We start from the raw sequence: 16,848 nt of genomic DNA, 5'->3' as shown, positions 1-16,848 counted from the left end.
TTGTTCTGTAGACAGTTATTACTCTGGCACTCTCCTCCATCATCCTAACAACTGCTCTGACTTTGCTGGTGGTGGAGTACATCCTCTAGTGACTTGAGAGTGAGGAGATAGAGGTGTGAGGTGGTAGAGACTTTAAACATTGCACGTCTGAATTTGTCTTAATTTCACTCTCAAATTTAACATTTCTTCAGTCAAATGTAGAATTGTAGACTGAAAAATAACTTTGCTTCTGAAAAGTCCAGATCCTGGAAGCTTTTCAGTTGTTTTCCTTTTTCCCTCTTATTCTGAAGTGTCAGAATTCTATGCTTTAGTGTATGTCTGTTTTCATTCATAGTTTGAATAATCAGGATTTTAAATCTGTATCTCCCATTTTTTATTTCTGGAAATTTCTCTTAGATTATTTCTTTCATATTTTTGTCTATTATCTCTGTTTCTCTAAAATCCTTTTGTGGTGTCAACCTCCTGGACTAATTCTCTAAATATTTTCTTTTCTCTCTCATTTTCTATCTTTTTAAGAGGTCATATAGCATAATGGTTAAGAAACTGCGTGATGGGGTGCCTGGGTGGCTCAGTCGGTTAAGCGGCCGAGACTCTTGATTTCTGCTTAGGTCATAATCTCTGTGTCCTGGGGTTAAGCCCTGTGTTGGGCTCCGTGCTCAGTGGGGAGTCTACTGGAGGATTCTCTCTCCCTCTTCCTTTGTCCCTTCCCCCACACTCACTCGCTCTCTCTCTAAAGTAAATAAATATTTTAAAAAAGAGAGAGAGAGACAGTGATAAAATAAGATTGTGCATTACAAATCCTTGTTCTGCCATTGAGTTACTTTGTGATCTTCAACAGTTTAACCTTTATGCTCCAATGTCTTCATGTATAAAATTGTTTTATTAATAGTGCTTACTTAAGATTGTTTAAGGATTAAATATGTTAGTTGTATAAAGTAGGTAGAAGAGTGCCTGGGAGTTGGAAATTGCTTTAAAATGTTAGCTATCATTTTTTTTTAACATTGCTCTCATTATTATTGTTATTGTACCTTTATTCTGAGAGATTGATCAACTTGATCTTCTAGAACTTCTAGATCATTTTTTTAAATCTCCCAGTACATTTTCAATTTCTACAAACTCGGGTTTTTTTCTTATTGTTTCCTTTTACTAAAGTGTTTCTTACACACCATCTCATATAATAGATACTACTTTTTATTCTTTTTGAAGTTTTTATCTGTTCGTGGCATGTTTCCTGCTCATTTGTCTTGGTCTTTGAATTCCATATTAGATGCTTATTTCAAATATCTGATAATTCTTGGCTGTCTTTTAATATTGAAGAGTAAGAGACTAGAAGGCTAGTTGGAAAGTACTGTGTATTTAGGCACATAACTTGTGATCTGATAGATTTACTATAAATTTAGCTAGTGGTATCTCTCTAAAGGCCTTTTCCCTAAATTTTGTCAATTTCTCCAAGGAGGATTCCTTTAATCTCCTGATCTCCAGCCTGTTCTGCTTAAGAATGTCTTCTGGCCTTGTTAGAGCCTAGCAGTGGGAACCAACTATGTGCAGGTGTTGGGGTTCTGGGGGTATCTCACTCTTCTGTACGAAGATTTGCAAAGTTACCCTGTCTCCAATATGATGTTTCACCCCTGCCCTCTGCCGTGTTTCTACTTCCAGTTTATCAGATGTGACCTATCCATATCTCTTACACAGTTGGGGAGGAGTTATATCCTGGCTTTTAGTAGAAAATAGGGGATATGAGAGATCTTTTGTTTTTAAAGATTTTCAACCAATCCTTCTCCTTTGACACACAAGAGTGTTCCTCCCTGCTTGCTAAAATTACTGGTCTTTTCTGCAAGTATACCTGTTATTAGAATTTGTTAAAGCCAAGTGGTAGAAACTGGGATATATGTGTTTATTATATTATTCTTTATTATTTCTATGTGTTTTATATATCCCATAGAAAAATACTAATTTGAGATGCAAGGCCTTATGTTATAAACATTCTCAGATTGCAAACAACTGAAAGGTCCAACAGTAAGGAAATAATAAACTGAATTTTAATTAAGTCATACAATTTAATATATAGCCATTGAAAATCTTATTTTTGAAATGTGGGGATGCTCACAATACTATGTTAAAAATGTAAAATACAAAGGTGCCTAGGTGTCGCAGTTGTTTAAGCATCTGACTCTTGGTTTCTGTTCAGGTCATGATCTCAGGGTCATTAAGATCCAGCCTTGGTTCAGGTGTCACACTCAGCTCAGAATCTGCTTAAGTTTCTCTCTCCCTCCTGTACCTCCCCACCAAGTGCTCTCACTCTCTCTCTCAAAAAAATAAATCTTTTTTTAAGATGTAGAATACAAATAATACACATTATCATATGCCTAATAGGCAGCATGCATTTTGTAAAAGGTGTATATATATTTTTAAAAGCCTGGAGGGAAATACTTGAATATGTTCAGAGTTATTATTCTTAGGTGGTAGGTTAATAGGTAATGTTTCTTTATCTTACAACTTTCTTTGTTGAACATTTACCACTTTTAAAATCAATTGCTGTCCAGTCAGTATTGATTTTTAAAGGTATAGTTGGATACTTTTTTTTTTATGGTGAAGAGACATTTCTTTCTTTAAAGTTTTTATTTTAAGTCCAGTTAGTTAACTTACAGGGGTATGTTAGTTTCAGGTGTACAGTACAGCGATCCAGTGAGATGAATGCTGTTATCTCTATATTTCAGAGAGTGAGTAGAGACATGGAGAGGTCCAATAGGTGGTCAGGGTAACCATAGACACAGCTGTTACACAGTGTGTAAAGTCAAGATTTAGACCTAAAGAATCTGGTAGTAGAATTCATACTCATAACCACTATATTGTACCATATGCCTCACAAATATGAAACAAATATGAAAACATAATTTATATTTTGTAAGATAGTAAGGCTTTGCTGGGAATGATGGAATCAGAGTTTAAATGATATAACTAGTTTCTAATACCAGCATAAATTAAACTTTTTTTTTAAAAGATTTTATTTATTTATTTGACAGACAGAGATCACATGTAGGCAGAGAGGCGGCAGGGTGGGGGGAGCAGGCTCCCTGCTGAGCAGAGAGCCCGATGATGATTCTGGGCTTCAACCCAGGACTCTGGGATTATAACCTGAGCCAAAGACAGAGGCTTTAACCCACTGAGCCACTGTTGTTCTGTTTGGAGGTCTTTAAAGTAGGTAACTAAACTGTTACTCCAGAACTGTTGTTCTGTTTGGAGGTCTTTAAAGGAGGTAACTAAAATATATGATGGTTACTGTGTTTTCCAGCTGATTAGTTGATTTGATTCTAAACATAAATAAATTTGATTTTGCAAAGTAAAAGTTGCAGTTTAGACTAATTTATGTCATAGCACAAGATTATATTTACTAAGCCAGCACCCTACATTATCTTTATGATTTTTGATAATATAAAAAGGCAACTATTATATGTGCTTTCCTTCTCAAAGAAACTTAGGTACTTTTTCTTTGCATTATTTCTGTAGTTCCTCTACACACACCCACACACACATGCACGTGCATGCGCGTGCATTTTATGTGTGTTTTTTATAGCTACTCTCTGGATCAGCTTCCAAAAAAGGAAAGATAAAATTGCACTTCAGTGTCTCTTTACTTAATGAGATTTTAAATTCCATTTTCATTGTTAAAAGAAGAGACATAGGCTTGCAGGTACAAAACTAATATTTGATAAGGGCAAAATGAATGTCTTATTGTTGTAACTTCACCAATTATTTAGGTGAATGAGTTTTTTCTAGTATTACAAACCAGTAAACAGATTGTACACATGCTTTACTTTTACCTAGCAAGAGACATAACAGTAATTACATGTAATACATAAATGCTAATTCCAGGCTTTGCTTTATGCATGTGTGTGTGTCTGTGTGTGTGTGTGTGTGTGTGTACACATACATACACATATACATATAAAAGATCATACCTCTTGTTGCAGTAGCATTTGGTTTTTGATAGTATAAAAATTTGAATACTTTCTTTAAATTCTGGTTCATTCACACTATTATATATACGATTTTCCTCTGTTTTAGAAATAGCCATATTGTTGTGACTGTGCTTTGATCAGTTTTAAGACATCAAGGTCTTAGAAAGTTCTAGGATTGTGAATATTATGATTTAAGAAAACTGTCGCATTTTTAAATCACAGATGTTCAATAATGTGTCATTTTGTTTTCTTAGGAACTTCCTGCACCATTACTCGATGATAATTGTAAAAAAGATTTTGATGAAGATGTATGTAATCATAAAACACCAGACTCTAACATTAAGATGAAAATAGCTTGGCGTTACCAGTTATTACCCAAGATGGAGGCAAGTCAACATACAAACTATCTCTAAAATTTGCAAATCTATTTGTTTTCATTTTATAGAATCTTTTATAGTATACCTTTCATTCTTTAAATGCACTACAATGTATATTTTCTTATTTAAATAACTAGGTATTTTATCAAGATGACATTTCTTAAAAAATAAAATTATGGCAAAAAAAAATATTTTTACCAAAGTAGATTTCATTTCTTCCATAATTTCCATATAGAATCTTTTATTCTAGGATTGCAACCCAGAGTAAGGAACTCATAAGCTATTTCTGTCCAGTTTGGTTACCTATAAATAATCAGCATAACTGGTAGTCCCTTGGAATTACTATTTTTATTCTGATACATTTTCTATCATTGTATTTTCGAACTCAGCTGTCTGATAACCTCATCTGTCCAGGATAGACTAAAAGACAGAAAATGAAAGGAAGATTTCTGTAAAAATGAATGTCAGTAAATCTGCTCATTAAAGATTATGAAATCTGGGGTGCCTGGGTGGCTCAGTGGGTTAAAGCTTCTGCCTTCAGCTCAGGTCATGATCCCAGGGTCCTGGGATCGAGCCCCACATTGGGCTTTCTGCTCAGCAGGGAGCCTGCTTCCTCCTCTCTCTCTCTGCCTGCCTCTCTGCCTACTTGTGATCTCTGTCTGTCAAATAAATAAATAAAATCTTAAAAAAAAAAAAAAAGATTATGAACGCTGCTCCTGGTGAAGGCCCTGTTCATTTATTAGTTCCTTTATTTGATTATTCACTTATTCACCTTTCAGAACACTTTAATGTCTACCAGACATCCTATTGGTAGAAAAGAGAGAAATTCTAATCTGAATAAGACACAATACCCATAGCCTACCCTTCTGTCTTCTACACTGACATCACTCATACCTTCCCTAAGGACAGATATGTTCGTAACACTGCTTAACCGTAAATGCCTAATTTGGTATATTATTTCCACTGCCTCCTTCTAAATGCATGGGAGACTATCATTCATAAAACCCTTCTGCCAAGCCTAGACAACGCCTTAGAATTCTCTGCAGTATTCTGGGTGGTCATTATCAGCTAATATGTGAGAATTAGGATGTGAGAAGAAACCTATTTGTCATTATAAGCCTGCAATATGAAATACAAACTTTTTGTATATAAGATCTATACAACCTAACCCAAGCCTAACTTTTAGTCTCCTCCTATGTGAATATAAAATGCTATATCCATCTGTCCTATAGAGTTATTCCTTATAAATTGCTTATATTTCTTCTAGTAATGCTTTTTACTTCCTTATTCACCAACTCAGCCTTCCCCAAATGCAAATATTACTACTTGGACAGCTTTCCATACATAATTATCTAGTTTCTTATTTTTGTGTCCATAGCACTTAATGTATTTTAAAGTACTTCTAACATTATTTTATATGTATTTGTTGGTATAACTCTTTTCTCCATCAGATAGAATTCTCTATGTAGGCAGAGAACCTGTTTTATTTTCTCTCATAGCTCCAGTATCTATGTTAATGCCCAGTACTCAATAAATATTTGATGTGTGATAAATGTATTTATACGTTTATACAGCTAGCAAATATTGAGTATTGCCTGTGTATTAAGTATAAAATATGGTATAAAATTGTTGTAATTTTGTTGGGAAAGCTATTTGAATAATAAGATTTTTAAGCTTGATTTAAATGACTGAACAAACTACAGATGAAGGATATTTACAACTGATAGAAGAAGGAATAAATTTTCCTTATATACAGAGAACTTTTAAAATGAATAAGGAATAACCTACCAACCTAATTTTTTTTATTAACATATAATAGATTATTTGTTTCAGGGGTACAGGTCTGTAATTCACAGCGCTTACCATAGCACTTACCCTCCCCAATGTCCATAACCCAAACCAATTTTTTAGAAAAATGGGCGGATATATGTGAAGGAAATTTAGCTGTCCCTTAAACATACAAACGAAGATGCCCAATTTCAGTTACAATAAAAGAAATGCAAATTAACACTGCACTGACCAGGGGCTCCTGGGTGGCTCAGTTGGTTAAGCTTCTGTCTTCAGCTCAGGTTGTGGTCCCAGGGTCCTGGAATCAAGCCCCACATTGGGACCACCCTTGAGCAGGGAGCTTCTCTCTCCGCTGCTCCCCGTGCATGTGCTCTCTTCCTCAATCTCTTTGTCAAACAAATAAATAAAATCTTAAAAAATAAAAACAATCTGTGTTGACCTGCCGGTTTTCTCTTAATAAGTTGTCAATAACCTAAAATATTTGGTGAGACACTAAATTAGCAAGGGTGTGGAAAAACTAGTACTTTCTTGTACTTTGCTGATGGAAATATAAATAGTACAATTTCTGTGGAGGGCGTTTGGTAGATACTTCAGAATTACAAAAAATATTTACCCTTTGATCCTTTTGGGTATTTACATTATGAATCTATTTACTCATATGTAAAATAAACATATCTATTTATGAGGCATATTTTTAATAACAGGATTGGAAATAAACTAAGTGTCCATCAGTAAGCACTTGGATAAGTAAATTACAGTATTTGTATACAGTAGAATACTGTTACATGTGTATTAAAAAAATACAGGGGAGCTCTGTAGTCATTTTGTAGGCATAGCTTGGATGTGAAGGAGAACTGGATATAAGAGGCCAGATAAATGGAATTATTCTGTTTAGGAAAATGTTAGTAGAGTGATAAGAGATTAAAACAGACAAGGAATGTAGGACTAGCCCTTGAGAACCCTAATGGCAAAGAACTTCATTCATGTCTTTGAGCTGATAATTTCATTTACATTCCTGAGCTTAATGGTAACTCTTATAAAGAATGACTATATTCTTATTTTTCTATTGGTTTGTTCTGAAAGAGTCAATAAAGAACAAAAGTTCTAAGTTAAATTTAGCTTTCTTTCAGAGACAATGTGCCAGACCAGTTGTAGGCTATATAAATCAATCGTGTCTTGCATTTACTTTATTTTTATGCTAACCTCAGCTATGTTTTAGTTTTCTCATTGGTCACTAACATTCTTCAGGTGAAATTGCCAGTGAAGATGCAAATAACTGAAACTTTAAGCCTTTTATTTTTTACCGCTTGTTAAAAAATCTGCTTAAAGTTGGGGCAAAAGTTCTTTGTTTCTTATATTGTTTCTTTATATATTATAATTACGAGTGCTATTCCTGCCCCCTTCATTTTAGAGTGTAGTGTGCCTGCAGTTGTTTTGATTTCATCTATGGAAGTAAACTCCTCAGTGGTCACATATTAACACATAAACCCCGTGATCAGTTTTCAAAGTATACAGTGTGTTTTTAAAATTGTGTTATTCTCACAGTGATCTTTCCGAGATGACTTACTCTCCCATTTTCTTGAGTTCTCCACTAAAATATCATTTAATTAGGAATGTATTCTGTTCTCACTCTCTATAAAAAAGTAAAACCACTCTCTCACTGTCATCTCACTGTCTTATTTTTCTTCAGGGCACTTATGGTCACCTACCAGATAATATCATCTATCTTCTCCTACTAGGCTGCCAGCTCAGTGAAAGAAAGTGACGTCAAATCTCTTGCTTTACTGGCAAATAGGGTGCTCAATAATTAGTTATTGAATGTGTGAATGAATGAATAATTTAAAAAAAATTTTTTTTCAGTGTGAATGAGTGAATGAATTATATAGTAGCAAAACTGAGTTAAGTTACATTAATTAATACAAATAAAATAATGCTTATTTTGAATGTACTGTCCATGGTTAGATTTTAAAATTTATTAGTATTTATAAGTGAGCTCTTTCCAGTTGACAAAAATAGAATCTTATGACTTCTTTGCTTTCCTCGAAATGTCACCAGCATGTATATTTTCCTGTCACAAAAATTTTACATATGAGGATTTGCCAAGACTGATAGCCTTCAGCAATCATCTACTTTATAAATCCAGATTTTACTTTGCCATTATTAGTTTAAAAACAACAAAACAACCCTGGGTTTTCTGTGTCCTACCTGGGACAAAATATTGTTAAATCTCTTATGATTAAAGATTAAACAAGTAGTCTGAAGCTAGCTATGTCATTTATCAGAGATAGCTTTTACTCTAAGTTTTACTGTAAGTTGCCACGAGTTCCCCACTTGGGGGATACAAAGAAGGGTAAGAATATGCACACCTAAGTCAGTAATTGTAGCTCAGTAAAGGATAGAGCAGTGCTGCTTCCAGTTGGAGGGGTGTGTAGTTTTAAGAAGGCCCCCTTCCCTTGGCCTGTGATTTTGATTCTCTCTCTTAGGTAGGTCTGCTTTTTTCCCCCATCCAATCATCAAATCCTATTCCCTTTCACCCCACGAATTGGTAGCTTACAACATATGCTGAGACCTAATTTCTTCAATATTATATAGTTCTATTACCAAAGCCTTCAATGGTTCCAGCACTTAGGGTATGTATTAAATCTTTATTATATTAAATCCTCATTACACTTTGGCTTTCTTAGTGGTTCAGCCATAATAATCCTTCTGATTGATGTGTGCATATTGCAGGTTGACAACAAATACCATTTTTCAAATGAGGTAATGTATTTACAAAGGATAGTGATAGATCTTCTGATTCTCTAGTGAATCATGATACAATAATTAATATCATTTAGGTAGTGCTTTACAATTACAAAATATTCATTGCCAGTGTTGCATTAAGTTCTCACAACAGCCTAACAAAATAGTTGTTATTGGTGGTTGAACGGAGGCTCAAAGTGGTTAGTTAACCATTTGGGTTCTTGCTTTCTGTTATGCCATATTGAGAAACAAGAAATGATAACAGTAATAAGAAAATGTCTTATTTAGATTGTTTATTTGGTGTGCAGCTTTTGTCTGAATGTTTTTTTCTTTCTAACATACTAGAGGTGAGGGATGGTACTATTTCATTTTTCTGTGTTCCTTCTGGTCCCCCATCAGAGTTAATTTTTCCATATCTTAATATATTTTTACTGAACCATTCCATTATTCTCTGTTCCACAGTTGACAAAAGTAAAAGTTAGTCTGTAACTGTGAAACAGAAGTTTTCATAATATAAAACTAAAGCAACATGTTCTTATTAAACTGAGTAATTGATGACATGTTGATTTATTTAATGCATCTTTTTTGTGGAGTTAATATTTTTTCTTAGAGTATTATCAGACTTAAAGCATTATTTATCGTTTTTCAGAGGGAATATTTGAAGTCTTTGTTTTATAAATCTAAGCCTCAAAAGATTTCACATTATTTTTAAAAATCTGATTATATTTTAATGCTTTGTGTTTGGGTACAAAATTTTTTTCCTATAAGGGTATATTTATTTTTCCAGTTTCATTTTTATTGAAGAATTAAAGCTTTTCATCATTAATAAAATTTGTAATGTCTACCTTGTGAATATTTTAGTTGCCATATTTAATCCTAATTTCTAAAAAAATAATAATAACTTAATTGTAACAAAAAAATCTTCCAAATTTTATTCTTATATTTTAATGAATTATTTGTGTTTTATATGTAAACTGTCACAGCATGAAATCAATTTTCTGCCTTGATTCATCCCAAATCTGAGATTTCTATCACATTAATATTATAATTAGAAACAGTAATAGAGACGGCAACTTAAAAAGCATACTTTGCTTCTTGGCAATTTAGCATATTTCTCTGAGTGCCCAAGACTTCAAGAACCTTCAGTGCACTAATAAATTTATTAACTCAAACTTAAAAGAAGTGAAAAGTCTCTTTCTTTCTCTCTCCCCATGGCCAGTCTGCTAAAATAGATTATTCATGCTTATTTGATTCAGGTAGGCTTTTGCAAGCTTCCCTACTAGGCCTGGGAATGTGGTACATTGAGGCCTTTTCAGAGGCTTCTGACATAGACCAAGCTTTTATTGCATGGTGTTTTATTATTACCAAATCCTAGTCTCCACCCAGTTTGTAGGCACTCTGCTTATTCTTTTGAATCAGGAAAGGTTATCACCTACCTTAATCCATGGAGCAGCGTGGATTAAGGACACCAGTGTGCCCCAGGATTCTCAAAGAGGATCCTGGAAACTTCTTGTTTCTTCTTTTTTGCTTGTCTTTACTAAATTCTATTGGGCCTTAGGAGGATTTGCATCTGAAATGGGCAACCTGGTGTTTTTCTCAATGAAGACATCAGATCAAAGTTCAGTTAGTCAAGGCCTTTCTAAAACATTAAGGGGGCTTGGACTTACACAATAAAAAGATGAGCTCTAGCAGAGATTGCAGTAAAAACATTCTGAACTATAATCCGGATAAGGAATAGATTATAGGCCAAAGAACAGACCTTGTTTAAATTGCTTTATACTAATAACTTTACATTTAAAAACTTTACCCTATTTTTTAGAAACGTACTTTAATGTTTCATAATTTGTTAATACTGCCATGATAAATAGATAAATCATGTTTTAGGAGCCATACTTGTATATATATTGTATTGAAAATATTAGGTTGAGCTCATTGGTCTCTTTCATTAATGACAGCAAACAGTATTTTATGGAGGGGTGAGCAGTCATTTTACCTAGAAAATAAATGCCAAACCCACAGACTAAATCTGAGAGTTATGTTTCTATTAGACTTAATATTTTTTATTCTTTGTTACTGTATAATTTGATGTTGGTAGGCATCCAATTTAAGAATATTAATCCTTTAAATCTTAAAATTCAAAGATCTAGTGTCAAGGAAATGTCTTTATCTAAATTACAAAGTTGGCAGTTACTTAGTTAAATAAATTAAGAACTCACTCCATAGAGTTCTTCAGTTTCTGCAAATTATCTGCAGATTATCTGTTTTGTTGAATGTTCTGAAATTTGTCTGTAGTATTCAGGACAGTGAAAATTATGTAAATTTAGATTAGAAGCTATTAGAAATTATTGTCAATCTGTTAGTAGTTGAACTTTGGACAGAGGTATATATATTTCTAATGTATTGAATCAGCGCAGAGTCCATTCAAAGCAATATAATGAGAATGTTCTGTGACTAGGCCTTTACTATCCTGTGTAAATAAATTCAACATCAATAGCTACTAGAGTTTCTTATGAGAAAGGTGATTTGTTGGAGAAATAGGTAATGGCACAAAAGAGGAAGTATCTATGAACTAATGATTATGTCAGGTTTCTGGTTTATCTAATATTATTTGTATGCATTCTCCCTCTTTAGCACATGCCTTGGTCCCAATGGGAGTACCCCCAACATATTTTATACTATAAGTTTAATTTTAAATTTGTAAGAAATTTTGAATATATATATACACTGTCTCGTGAGAATTTAATTTTTAAATGATGCTCAGTTTAATATATTTAAATAGCTAGTTTCTTTTGGGCCCCTCACCAATGATTTCATTGGCTTAAGTTTTTATTAGTTCTTAGTAATTCCATATTTAATTTGTCATTGAAACCTGTAACCTTTAAAAAACAATATATGTATATTAATTTTTTTTTAACTTGGGAAGATTTACAGTAAGAAAAACAAAGAGGTATTTGAATTCTTATCAAATTTGATAAGAGAAACATGAGAGGAAAAGGTTGATTTCTAAGTCATCGTTTAAAATAATAAAAGTTGTATGCTTCTTTGAAATTTAATAAGTCTGTGTATATCAGCTCTTCCTATCAGCATTAAAATGCTCAGATATATCATATTTTGCTGAATGCAGTTCAAAAACATTGTAGTTTTAAAAAAATTAATTTTTTTAACAATCAATATGGATTTTCTTAACAGTCTGGACCAGTCTCTTCTTCAAGATTTGGTCACTATTATGATGCATCAAAAAGGATGCCACAAGAACTAATTGAGGAATCAAAATGGCATGGATTTTTCTTTCCAGAAAAATTATCTTCAACTCTTACTATAGAACCATGGTAAGTTAATGACTCCATTCTAATTTCACAGGTTAACAGAATTCATTTTTACCACACTCTTTAAAATAATGCATAACCAAAGGTACATACCCTAATAATAAATGTTTTCTATGTAACATGTAACTGTAATCATGCATATGTTTCATACTATTTCTTTATATGTGGTTTTCTTTTTCTGGTCCTGTATCTATTGGAATTGCTGTTATTCTTAATTTACAGTTTGAAAAGTAATAATACCTGCTGTTCTTATATTCAAAAAAATGTGGAATAGTTTTTATATCAAGGTCTTTTAGCCCTAAATGCAGATAGATATCCAAATACTACTGATTGATAATATAGCAGTGAAAATGGTATGATGTACTGCTGTTTTTCAGTAAGTGTTCTATCAAAAAGTAAACAGAAAGTGTTAGTTTTCCAATATTTTATTTCTTAAAGCTTTCTACTTCTAGTAAAATTATTCTGTAAATATAGCAATCTGTATTTTTTTAGGTTACCTTCAAAGAATTCAGGGGTCTTTTGAGTTTAACAATGAAGTGTTTTAAATAGTAAACGAACACAACATGTTTATAGTGCAACTAATTTTATTAAGGCAAAACTCTGAAAATTACAGTACTTGACATTGAATAATTTATAGTGTTAAGAATATATAATTTCAATTCTGGCTGCCGTTGAGTTAAGGAAAGTAATCCATGGAGTAGGTTGTAGCCTCTCTTTTCTTTCATTTTGTAAAACCATTATTTTCAAAATGAGATGAGTTATTCCGTGGAGATTTAAGAGACAAGAAATTGGGAACTGAAATGACTTACAAATCCATAGAGTCTCTTTCCAGGAATATTACTTGAGAATTTAGTGAAGACTATCCTATTTATTGTTACTAAATCTCTTTCAGAAAATAAAAAATATTCACTTCATTATGGTTTCTCCATTCTGTGGCTTGAGACTTACCGAAAGTGGTGCTTTGATGTTGTCTTAGTGTTACCACCAACCATTAATGAATGACTGCTGCGTGTGTCGGTCACTCTACTACCTATTACATTGGTTACCTAGCACAGTCCTTGTATGAACCTTAACAAAGTGTATATTCCCATTATCCAGAAGATACTGAAATTCACAGAAGTTATTTATTTGAGGCTCAACTATTAAGTGACAGAACCAGGATTAACCCAAATCAGATCCCTCTCTTTTTGCTTTACTGCTTCAAGAGACATTGCTGTCCTTTGCCTTTACCGTCCTATCTTATGAAGGAAAGAGCACTAATAAAGAAATAAAAAAAGAAATCTGAGTTCTGACTGTCAATCCTACCGTTAACCTTAGGAAATTCCCTTAAATTCAGTGAAAATGAATATCCTGTGAAAAATTAGGGTAGAGGGATACCTTTTGTCCTACTTACATCACTAATATTTTGTTAAGTTTGAATGATTATATTGATTATACTTAATCAATATATCAATACTATTAATTTTTGCCATTCCCTAAACCAAACATACATATACTTTATGGCTTTGAAAACAACTTCTTGATTTCTCAAGCAGTAAATGGTGGAACCCAAATTCAAAGTCAGTTCTTTCTAACTCAAAATTCTGTGTTAACTATAATGCTACATGGTCTCCATTCCTGGAGTACTTAAGGAAGTAAAAGAATGTAAAATGTTCATTAAGTGTAATGAGTAAACAAAAAAATGTGGTGTTACTTTTGTAATTAATAAAATGTTTTAAGAAAAAAATCTTAAGCCCCAAAGAACAAGGTTTTTGTTCATACAGTCATTAACTAAAAGAAAGAGGGAATGAACATTTGTTGAATAGCTTGTTCCATGTCAGGCACTGTTCCAGGCATTTGACCATGGGATATCTTATCTAATCCTTCCACAACCCTCCAAAGGAAGTAATATTATCTCCGTTTTTTAGGAGCTTGATGTCAGAGACTGATACTAAATACCTTTCCCACTTTCTCAGGCTGTTAGTGACAGTCTCTGACCTAAACCCAAGTCTTCAAAACCTCTACTTATATTCTGGGCCAGGCTGCCTCCATTTGCTGCTGTAGTAAATGTGTAGCACATGAAGCCAGGGGCCAGGAAAAACTACACCTAGATCAGCCATGAGAATATAGTCCTATAGTTTTTAAAATATGTTTTTTTTTTCAGAGTGTGCTTTGAGAACTAGCAGTTTTGCACAGAATAGGAAAATTTATAGATTTTAATTATCAAGGCAATATTTCATTTCATAGCAGTTAACTGATAATTCATTTATTTCATATAAAACTTAAATGCTTAATTAAATGTAATTAAACTTTAAACATGTAATTAAATTAATTTTGAAAATGAGTACTTACCATGTGAGATTTAATTTATGAAAAGCATGTGCTCATTTCACTAAAATGAACTTTACTGGTTCATTTATAAAACAATAAAGCTAAACTTTACAGTTGTCTATACTTTTCCTGTAATTAAGACTAGAGGATATAGCTGTGTCTCACTATCATATAGTATATAATTTCATATATTCCAAAGGCCCTGTTGAAACATAGTTTCTTTTATGGTGAGAAAAACTGGAGGTCATTTAAAATTTGCATTAACTAATTTAAAATTGTTAGCAGGTATGCTTATAGGAATGTTCATATATACAATTTAAACTTTCAAATTAAAGTCTGGCTATAAAAACCTGAGAAGTATCACTCTAATATTACAAGATAGTTTTGTTTCAATATTTCATTGTCATAAATCAGATAATCTGAATTACAGAACAGTGATAGGAAAAATGATTTTGAGAATAATTCTGCAATCCAAGATTTTTTTACTTTGGTGTTGTTTTGAATTAAGCTTTGCTAACAGGTATGCAAGGACAGTTCTGTTGTCCTTAGGAAAATAATGCTGATCTTCAGGGTACTGATAGTATCTCAGCTTTCTTATTTATTAACAAATCTACTAACACACTGCTTAACCTGCTGTTTAAACTGAATTATTTATGGTCTGCCCAATGCTTCCCCCTGCCCAAATTTATATGTTGAAGCCCAATGTGATGGTGTTTGGAAATGAGGCCTTTGGGAGAGAATTAGAGTTGGATGAGGTCATGACATTAGGACTGTGGTCTGATAGGATTGGTGGTGTTCTTAAAAAGAGGGAGAAATATCCAGCTCCTTCTCTTTCCTTGAGCACAGGTACATGAAAGGCCATGTGAGCCACACAGCAACAAAGTGGCCATCTGTAACCCAACAGGAGAGTTCTCACCAGATACCGAACCTCCTAGCACCTTGATCTTAGATTTCTAGTCTCCTGAAATTGAATAAAATTAATCCTTGTTGTTTAAGCCACTCAGTCTGTGGCCATTTTGTTATAGGAGCCCAATCCAGTTGATAAACCCACTATATTATAAAAGGTTACTTTTTTTAATACAACAGATCTTCAATGTTGAGTTTATATACAGATGGGAGTGAATAGAATGATTTTGTTTTGAGATGTTTCTTTGAAATTCGAGATTTTATTTTTACATAGAGATCCTAAAAATGGTTAGTAGTTTCTTATATTAACTAAAAGTTTTGTATTAATTACATTGAATGAACCGAATTCTGAAAGAACTAGTTACCTTTTTAGAAGACTTTCTAGGAGAAAATCAAAAGAAAGAAGATAAGAATTTTACTTAAGATTTTAGAAGTCATTACTTTTCCTTATTTTGCCAAGTCTGTTTACCACTTAAATGGAACATCTGTATGAGCCTTCTGTAATATTTTCCTAGACAAATTATAGTTACGATCCTCCATACATTCCTACTTACTTTTGTTCATACTCTGTCAGATCATTTAGCATATTGCGCTATAATTATTTGTCCTGTTTCCATTTTTATCTTCCCTCTCAAGCAGTGGAAATCCTTGAGGAAAGGGGTTTATGCTATCTTCATCTCTTTATTCATGAATCTAGGACACAGGTGTTGACAGTTGATCAACTAATGATTCAATGCACAAAGTATAGTAATAACTCATATTAACTGTAGCCTTGTTTGTAGCTCAAAGATATAGTGAGCAAAAACTAATAACTGAAACATAGCCATGTAAGAGTATATTTTATCTTACCAGGCTAAAACATTGACATTTGGCATCACAGGGCCCAGTGCTATTAAGAAAGAAGAATCCATCTAAAAAAGCACAGGGCTAAAGAATGAATCTATTGCCTGGGCTACCTGTTATGAGTGGATCCCTTTGAGAATTTAGTTTTACCTTTTCTGGAGTGGAGAAGTAGAGATCTAATGAGATGAGAAAGACAAGTATAGCAATGGCACCACCAACTAGGACACATTATCTTAAACTCGAAACAGTACTATATTCTGATTTTGATAATTGTGCAATGATTATGTGCAAGATGTTAACATTAGGGGAAGCTGGGTGAAGGGTATATGGAGTGCTCTGTACTATTTTTGAACCTTTTTGTAAGTCTAAAATTATTTCAAAGTAAAAGGTTAAAACACAGGATTATATGGTACCAGGCTATTAAAAGGAATTAGTAGAGATGTATTAAATATATGTATATATTTTTTTAATTTCGAAAATATAGATCTTTCACACTGAGAAACAGAGAGCCATTGTATATTTAGAAGGTACAATTAGAAACTCATGATCAAAGGAATTTTGCAAGAGAACTTCTAGGTAAGACTAAAGGTTCAGAAC

General features: G+C 33.0%; 1 protein-coding gene across 2 annotated transcripts in view; it reads left to right on the top strand.

Moving 5' to 3' along the window:
* The window catches only part of ELP4 (elongator acetyltransferase complex subunit 4), a 241,508-nt gene that overhangs the window by 53,272 nt on the left and 171,388 nt on the right, over positions 1 to 16,848 (top strand). For both annotated transcript variants that reach the window (XM_004755915.3, XM_004755916.3), the window contains exons 4-5: positions 4,214 to 4,345; positions 12,056 to 12,195. In XM_004755915.3, coding sequence (XP_004755972.1) covers positions 4,214 to 4,345; positions 12,056 to 12,195 — 272 coding nt within the window. The remainder of the gene's footprint in view (positions 1 to 4,213; positions 4,346 to 12,055; positions 12,196 to 16,848) is intronic.

The sequence above is a fragment of the Mustela putorius genome, unplaced genomic scaffold (genome assembly GCF_011764305.1).
Source record: "Mustela putorius furo isolate JIRA1106 unplaced genomic scaffold, ASM1176430v1.1 tig00003859_pilon_pilon_pilon, whole genome shotgun sequence".
In the NCBI taxonomy this organism is placed as follows: domain Eukaryota; kingdom Metazoa; phylum Chordata; class Mammalia; order Carnivora; family Mustelidae; genus Mustela; species Mustela putorius.
The sequence above is the reverse complement of the archived record's forward strand: the minus strand, read 5'-3'. Positions and strand labels throughout refer to the sequence as shown.